At 36.7% G+C, this 8,962-nt stretch overlaps 1 protein-coding gene and 1 long non-coding RNA gene across 2 annotated transcripts; both read right to left on the minus strand.

Moving 5' to 3' along the window:
* Nucleotides 1–215: 215 nt before the first annotated feature.
* Nucleotides 216–6,319, minus strand: LOC102076718 (uncharacterized). Its single transcript, XM_013265759.3, has 4 exons — nucleotides 5,863–6,319; nucleotides 4,532–4,627; nucleotides 3,007–3,113; nucleotides 216–2,314 (listed from the first exon to the last, which is right to left on the minus strand). The coding sequence occupies exons 1-4, from the start codon at nucleotides 6,224–6,226 to the stop codon at nucleotides 2,276–2,278; spliced, it is 606 nt and encodes a 201-aa protein (XP_013121213.2). The 5' UTR covers nucleotides 6,227–6,319; the 3' UTR covers nucleotides 216–2,275.
* Nucleotides 6,320–6,744: 425 nt separating this feature from the next.
* On the minus strand, nucleotides 6,745–8,608 carry LOC112845117 (uncharacterized). The gene is made up of 3 exons (XR_003217920.1): nucleotides 8,538–8,608; nucleotides 8,160–8,258; nucleotides 6,745–6,862 (listed from the first exon to the last, which is right to left on the minus strand). It is a non-coding gene; the product is annotated as an uncharacterized LOC112845117 (long non-coding RNA).
* Between the last annotated feature and the right edge of the window lie 354 nt (nucleotides 8,609–8,962).

Below are 8,962 nucleotides of genomic sequence, written 5' to 3' on the forward strand. Positions count from 1 at the left end.
TAACAAAAAAACACTATGAAAAACCCACTACACATGTAACTGTAGCTGTATATTGTGAATTATTATGAAATGGATTTCATGGATTATTAATATATTAATATGATTAATATTACTGCTGCAGATGTGTAAGCCTGAGCTCACTTTAAACATTTTCTATGCTGTTTAATTTCAGGCAATGCGTCACGTTCTGTGAAATCAGGTGCTTGTAATTTGGATTTCCTGTCATCATTTATCTAAAAAAAAAAACCAACAACTCAGCAGTTCAAGCATAAATCTTGATATATACAATTTAAAAAATGTAATTAAAAGGGTTGCATGACTAACTGGTAACATTTACAGAAAAATGGTTAAACTTTGTGCATTCATTCTGCCAGTTAATTTCTCAGAGACGCTGGTGCAGTCTGAACCTGTTTAACTTGTTTTAATAAATCAGGCATTACAGGAGCTCTCCGTTATTAAGGATTTCTTTGCAAACTACTCTGCATCATATGTATGTATCAGAGATGTTATTAGTAAGAGGAAATGTAAGTGTTGAGATGGTAAATCACAGAGAAATGACATTAAACTGAACTTAAAATACAAATTGAAAGAAAATGAAAATGGAAAAAAAAATGAAATTCTGCTCGGATCATAATGTATTTTCTGAACATCGTAAATCTTCCCTTAACAACAGCTCATAGCTGATACTGAAAAGAAAGTGACTTGAAAATAAAAAAAAGATAGTTAAATATAAATTAAATTAAGTAAAAAGTATAAAACATTTGACTCCATTTACATTTTTTAAATTGCACAGTGAAACAAACAAGTGGAAACAGACAAATGAGTCAAAGACAAACTCCATTTTATACTATTTGCATGGTTTTACAGGTCCTGTGCTACAACTACCCTTAACCAAGGGTATTACTACTTCTAGGGCAGCCTTTTCTACATCTATTAGTAAGTTACTGCAACATTTACTATAATCATTACAAATCCTGCTACCATCTATATTGCTAACAATAAGAGAAAACCAAAAGCAGAAGTACAAACAGTACAGTAGTTACTGTTACTGCTATGACTGTAAAACGTCTGGTACAAAAGCCAATACTGAAACAGTCAAATAAGAAGAAAGGTCTGCCCTCCATCTCCAGCCTGACAGAGTTATAAACTCTTATTCAAGGCAAAAATCTAGTTTTTACACATGACTGTAGGGACCATCTGTTACATAAGTGATCAGCTGCACACCAAAAGATGTGGTACGTCAGATACCTCAGTGGTTCTGAAGAACCTCCCAACACACTCAGCACATCTAATACATTTGGCTGTTTCTGAGAGTGAAGACTTTAAAGTTAAATTCAGCCACATCGTTGTGTGCAGAAGAAGTGATGACAGTAGGATTTTAATGGTGAAGTCATGCAGAGTAGCCATATTTCCCTGGAAACGTTTGTAAAATTAGCACTTCAAATTATTTCCTCTTTTCTACTTTTTCTTCAGGCGTTGCCAGAATCTTTGCAGAAAAGAAGAAGTCAGGAAACGTTTTACCCACCAACCCCATCCTGTCTGACAGTAACGCTATAAAATTCCTGCAAAAACTACCCATAATCCTTGCTGTTATTACTACTGCATCAGTTCTACCACAAACGTAGACTTTACTACATCTATTAATAGGTTACTGCTCCATTTTCAAGAACTTTAACGAAAACTACTACCTATGATGTTGACATTAACTATGTTTGTACTTCTTTTACTACTGTTACTCAGTGTATTTTATAAAATTTCTGTTAGTATCATAAATACTGTTATTGCCTCCACCTAGTACTAATACTGCAAAATGAACCCACAAGTTTGAATCATTGTCTGCCTTCAGATTCCATCTTGACAGGGTTTGACAGCAGCTTATAGTTTATCTTTTAAAACGCACACCTTTCCATATGATTGGAAAGTTTTACATCTCAAGTGGACAGATGTCTTCCAACAAACCTGATAATATACAAAATGTAGTGCTGTCAGCCTTAATCTCGTTAAAATGACGTTAACGCCATAACCGCAGTGACGTGGCAAATCTATGCGTTGACGCTGTGCAGCCCCACGCACGGGGCGATCCACATTGACTCGCTAATGCAGATTTGTCGCGTTAACGCGGTTATGGCGTTAACATCATTTTAACGAGATTAACGCTCTACAGCACTAGCAAAAAATTAATGTATTTGCTGCAGAGAAGAAATGTGCACAAATGTTTGTATGTTTTTCAGTGAAATACAACAAATGAAGTCTTGTAGCGTCTGAAAGAACTCGTTCAGTGATGTCTTGCTCGGTAGGGGTGGATCACCTTGCCCTGAAACACAACATAAGTATAGGGAAGAAGCAGTATTGTGTTACCACTTTAAGCAGTGGTATTGATATCATAGGTACCAATAGCAATGTCATCACCAGATGCAAACATAAAACAGTTTTTAGAGATGTTAGGGTGACTGTGGCTCAGCAGATTCAATGCATTGTGGGTGCTCAGAGTAGAAAAGTGCTACACAGTGTAGTTCATAAAGATAATGCGGTGATCTCTACAGTTGGTTAGTTAAGTTCCTTGTTGAAGGCTTAAAATTAACATTTTCAGCACTATTATCTGTGTTAAGTCGGACAATAGTATGAAGTGTGGTTGAATGGTGCCAGCTACATCTAACTGTGTGGACATGGAGCAAACTCAAAGCCATGAAGACTTCATACAGTTTAAATTGACTACAGTAGCAAACCCCCACACTGTCCATGGGAAGCAGACAACGTACAAACCTATTCACATACACTATGATTGTTATAGTATGATGCTATTTTATATTGTGACACAGCATTGTAAAGTGATATCCTCTTCTGTGTTACGACATTACATGCTATACTAAAGCGCTCCATTCGTTACTCAACTGAACTACCAAATATACAGATATATAGGATTGTGGAGTTTCTAGAAAAATATTTGCAATGAAAATTAAAACTCACAGTATCAGTTCTGTCAGTAACAGTGGAAGGTTTGTTTACCTGAATAGCCCACAGTGTTTCTGCGTTCTCGTAGATGTGAGCTGAAGGCTCTTCCACCTGTTTGCTACTTTTGTTCTTCCTCGAACACAGCAGTATCAAAACCCCACCTGCCAACAGATCACCGAATCACTCCACCTTCAAACTCAGTCAGGACAGGATGTCTCATAATGAATGTAAGAATGTGTTCTGGTCTGAATACTGCTGCCATTCCCAAAATGATTTAGTCAAGTAAAATACAAACAACCCAAAATAAATCAAATAAGACATGCAAGAAAAAGAAAATACCTGAAACACTAAAATAAAATAAAAATATACAGGTTATTTGTCAATTTGAACATCTCTGTCCACTTCCTCTCTGAAGAGGTTTGTGTCATCTTTTCACTGAGACTCAGGGTCTACATGACTAACTGGCTTTTCAGAGAGTGGCTGGGTTGTAATGTTTATTCTGAGTTCTGAAAATCCCCATGATAAATGTCTGCTATATCACAATACTTAAGTGAACTAAAAGTAAAACTGAAACTAAGAAAAGCTAAACTGAAATAAGAGAAAACAAACAAACTGAAGCTTTACTGACTTGAAATCAAAAACTCAAAATAAAAATAAAACCCATGTCAAAAATACAAACTACAAGAACTCCATTAGATCGGCATTGTTGACTAAGGTGAATGTTCTTGACAAGCTTTTTTAAGTGATTTGGATTAGCACAAATTATAAATGATGGACTCATCATCATTTTCCTATGTTCCTCTTTGCCAAGAAGTTAGACATAAACTTACTAATCCCACACTGGGGAAATTCACAGACAATCAGGGTTGAGCAAGAAAACCTGAATTAGAGATATATTAGAAAATAAAAAAAATAATAATATTAAAGAAATAAATAAGAAAAATAGTGTACAAAAACTATCTAGTAGTTATTTCTACTATTTACTAGTGGTTGCTGGTCAACAGATCAGTCGATTAACAACAGACATTAATGAAAGATCAAAAATTGTGTTATGATTGTGATTCAGTCAATGAAGGATGTGGGTGGTCTTGTAGAGGCTCTTTTTCCTGATATTAAAGAACTTTTGATCAAAGTTAATCATAAAATACTTAAAATATCAAACTTTAGTGTGTTTGAAAAGATAGAATCATGTTTAAAAATACATAAAACACATTAGAGCACTGAAATGAATTAATCATGGGCGACAAGCCTCAGGTTAAATGTGACTAACACTGTTATGCTCTTCTCAAAAAGTCTGTGCAAATATTACCAAACCAGAGGTCACGATATGAGGACAGAGCGTAGCTGAGCTCAAGTATTCGTGTCCTAACTGTTCCTTTAGTACAGATGTCAGTGAGTTATTTTTCATTTTATTATTTATTTATTTTTTTTAAATACCAGCTTTTAAAGCTCCAGTGAATGCTGTGATAGATAAATTTGGGTCGTGTTCATCGGTGAATAGTGTGGCTTGTCTAGTAGTGGATGTCGGTATTTACAGTTCAGACTAAAATCTCCTAAACTTATCTCCAGTCACACTCACCCATTATCAGAATGATGACAGCGGCAACTGAGACGGATATCGTGAGGATGAACTGAGTCATGATGCAGTCCTTCAGTGGGTTGCTGGTAGACGCATCTGGAGAAAGATGAAAGAGGAACAAAGGAGAGATTTAATGGAAAACAAGGAAAATAAAAAAAGTATTCTGTTTTATCTCTTTAGAACAGTTACAGTTATGATAATTAAAGTTTCCAATCGGGGCATTTTGTTGACAAATTATTCTGAAAACAGTGCAGAAGATTCACATCTCCAAACACAACCAGTGATCTAAACTAAGGTACTAACAAGTTAAATTAACTCTGATTGCTGAGGCAACTTAAATGTAGAGAAAAGGAAAATATTTAATTAACACACGAACAAGAACGTCAGCTGCCTACCAACTGTAAGTATACAACTCGTTCTTATTTAGATATGCACAAGATGTCTTCTGGTGTTGGTGCCCTGATCTAATGTTCACACATGAAGTACAAACACAAAGCAAATGGGACGCGAGTTCCTCGCCACTCATCCTAATGTGACTAAAGAGGACTGGTTTTTATCTGTGTTTAGTATTACCATGGAGCCAAGACACCAATGGTCAAGCACACTTTGCGTGCAGATCTGTGACGACAGCAGTATTCAGCAGAATAGCTCTTCTGGTGCTTTTTTAAAGTCAAATTATTCTGAATCAGGAACCATATGACTACAGCTCTTGCTACAATACTATTGAAACCCTCACCTCCAGCTAGATGCAACGGTGACCTCAAAGTGATCAGTAAAGCACAAGTCAGTAGATTAGAGACGATTTCTACATTCGTTGACCCAGATTGAGATGATTTATAAAAAGTGGTCTGTTTGTGGAAACATGTCTGTTTGTTCAGCCTCATCACCACCATAATTATAAAACAATGCTTTACTTATTGAGTATTATCACAGTTTTTTCCCTGTTGCATAACTGCTGTAATGATTATGAAGACAAAACTCTTTTTGCCCCTCAATTTTATTTTATTGTTAACAAATACATTTGCCATATTTTCCATTTTACATGTGTGTTTATTGCCATATACCACGAGTCTATCCATGCTCACATGCACATGGGCTTAAAAGACTGTCACCACAGCCCAATGGTATTGTTAGAGGTTAAGAACAAATATTCACATACATCCCACATTACTGCAAGGATGTGCTCACAACTTTCCTAAACATGTTGAAACAGTAAAAAACTCCTGTTAGACAGTTCAGAATGTGCATTTCTACAAATACATCATGCGACCTGAACACCAACTAATCATTTGTTTTACAGCAATAAAGTAAATTGAAACTTGGGTACTTACCTAACAAAAAGTGGAAAGTCTCCACAAAATGAATGCTGCCATCTCTCTTGATGCCACAGAAGTAAAGCCTGCAGTCCTCTGCTGTGAAGTTTTTAATCACAATTTTGTTTCTCAGGATTGAAAATTTGGATTCAAAACCAGGAGAGCAGTAGGTAGAGACTGCTGAAGAAAAACTGCGGCCGATACATGCTCTGAACTGACTGTGGATCTCCATGTACCAGTGTGGGTCTGATGTCTGATTGGAGCAGGTTAGAGTGACATTGGTCCCCAGCTCTCCTCTGACCTCGGTCACCTTCTCGGCCTCTGCACAGAGCAGAACCACCAACAGGATCATCCACAGGAGAACCATGATCAGCTTCAGCATCCACAACAAGACGGAGTCGTCTGAAAGCAGCTCAGCTCTGATGTGATTCTAAGAGGGAAGTGCTCTACACTTCCTTTTTCAGATGGTCACTTGATATGACATCAGACTTTTTTAAAAACCACAAAATGAGCAAGCGCTCAGGAAGTAGAATTACTTTGACGGCCTTGCTTAAACTCAGTAGCTTGGTTTAGTATTAGAGATATTCAACTGTTTCTGCAGCTCAATGATTAATGACAATGCTGCAGTAGTGATGCTAGTAATGAGAACAATAGCAACTTTAACAGCAAAATCATTGTACCAGAGATGACAATGACATGTTTAAAGTAACAGTTGGCTGCTACATGACACAAAAGGCTCAGTTTAAATTGTACGGTGTCTTCTGATCTTCTTAAATGTTCCCACGGTTAAGAAATAGATTAGAAATAGAAATATGAATATGAATTAAAATAAAGAACAAATGTTACATTGTAATAAATGTAATTTTTATTACACAGTGAAACAAAGTGGAAGCAGACAAATTACTTTTTAATACTGTTACAACAAATCATGAAATATATTGTGTACTGATACTACACACTACAAATGAAATGAATGAATCAAACCCCGTGATGTCTTGCTGGAAGAGGGTCACCTACCCTGAAACAGAAAATGAGTAATCAGTACAGGGTAGTACAAATAGTACTATTAGAGTACTTTTAATAGTTACAGTGATCGTCTTTGCAGCGTTAGCAGCAACTCTGAAGGAGTAAAATAGATATAGAGATCAAAACTGTTTTTCAGCATTTTAACACGCAGGTCTGTGGGCAACTGTCTTTTTTAGAGTCAGACTCAAGTCTTTATTAGGAAAAATGATGTTTTTGCTGCTTCACTTTGGTTTTGAAGATAATTTTTTGACACTGGTTCATCTCATTCATTTGACTTGATCATCATGTTTTTCGTGCCAAAACACTGGTGTTCCTTAAGAAACCATACCTCACAATTGAGTAAGGCACCAGCCCTGCCCTAAATTATGCCCTGCTTTTCATTCTTTCTGTACTAATGTGAACATGACTTCCTAAATGAGCATCATGTTTCATTCAGGAAGACCTGAAAGGAGCTCCTGAGGCCATAAACCCACCAGAAAAGTGTTTGCTGAGCCCACTGGAAGTTGGAAGGAGTCCTGTGAAAAACTAAATAATTCATGATTTAATAGCTCACAGAACCAACTTTAGGAGCAATAATTTTGAAGTAACCATTTCTGTATGACTTTAACCCAACCACAGTGAGACCTGCTGATGTACAGTTGGGAGATAATGGCTGAGAAATGAGTATATCAGAGGGACGGCTCAGGCTGAGTGGTTTGGAGCTAAAGTTAGAGAGGCTGTGATGTCGCATTACTTTGATTATGTTTGTCCCTGATGCAGCTCATCCAAATGCACATGAAAACATTAATAATGGGGTAAATCAAAAGTTATAGAGACAAGGCTGAGATGTTTGGCGCACATAGAGGATGGGTAGTAGATATTTTGGACAAATGATGTTAAATATGGAGCTGCCAAGCAGTAAAAGAGTAAAAGAGTAAAAGAAGATCTTCTCAGAGAAGATCAGTGTGACAGAGGAGGATACTATTGCATGCTGGACTGGGGTGAATTTGTTGGGACGTCCTCTCTTGGGAAAACTGTATAACTGTGATAATGCACACCTGGATGGTCTGAAGCAGCAAACATAAATGACCAGGAATCTTAAATGAACGAAGCTGTTTTAGATTCTATTAATTTCAGAAGACATCACATGCATATTTCCATTTTGTCATTACAACTTATTGCCTGTTAATGTTGGTCATAGCATTTTTTAACCATTATAGAGAGTGATCCTAGTACCAGTACTGTCAGTAGTTATGGTTTATGTAGCACACACAGCATCAGTTTTGCTAGCAATCACAGTTTTTGCTTACCTGCACAGCCCGCAGTAGCTCTGTAGCATCACAGATGTGACCTGAAGCATCGGTCGTAGTATTTGCTCCTCTTCAAGCACAGCAATATGACGACAAAACCTGCCAACAGAGCAGTGAGTCACTTCATCTTGTTTATCCAGATGTACAGATCCAGACATATGCTTATAATACACTGATTTCTGTGCAGTCGCTGACAGTATAAAGCTGCTTCCTCACTTGTAAGAGTGATTGGTCACAGTGCAAAATTATTCAAATAAATATGGACTGAAGTTCGACCAACACTTCTAATATGTGCTGCCAGAAACATCTATTCAAACATTAGATACTCTGATCTGAAGTTAGAAAATGTGCTAAATTTATCTACAGTGACACACTCACTGATTATCAGAATGATAAAGGCAGCCACTGAGACACAGATGATGATGAGGCGACTCTTATAGCAGTCGTTCTGTGGGTCGTTGGAGAACAATGACATCTGGAAACAAAGAGGTAAAAGATCAACTGAGAACATGTTATAGTTACAAATCAGCAACTTGAAACACGCCCACCGTCTATAAATTTTCATTGAAAAACATACTTTCCATATATCAGAGATATAAGTAGCATACAGCCATGATAGAAAACTCTTATTTCTAAACAACAACAACAAAAAACCCATCTAGTTACCTGTATCAATACACCATCTTATTGCTAACCACTATAACAAAACTCTGCTGGTTTTTCGTGTTAATTATTTATTTATTTTATAATTTTTATCCAAAGAAGGGATGCTTTCACTCAAGAAATCAAGCAAATCAGAATAG

The sequence above is a fragment of the Oreochromis niloticus genome, unplaced genomic scaffold (assembly GCF_001858045.2).
Source record: "Oreochromis niloticus isolate F11D_XX unplaced genomic scaffold, O_niloticus_UMD_NMBU tig00003221_pilon, whole genome shotgun sequence".
In the NCBI taxonomy this organism is placed as follows: domain Eukaryota; kingdom Metazoa; phylum Chordata; class Actinopteri; order Cichliformes; family Cichlidae; genus Oreochromis; species Oreochromis niloticus.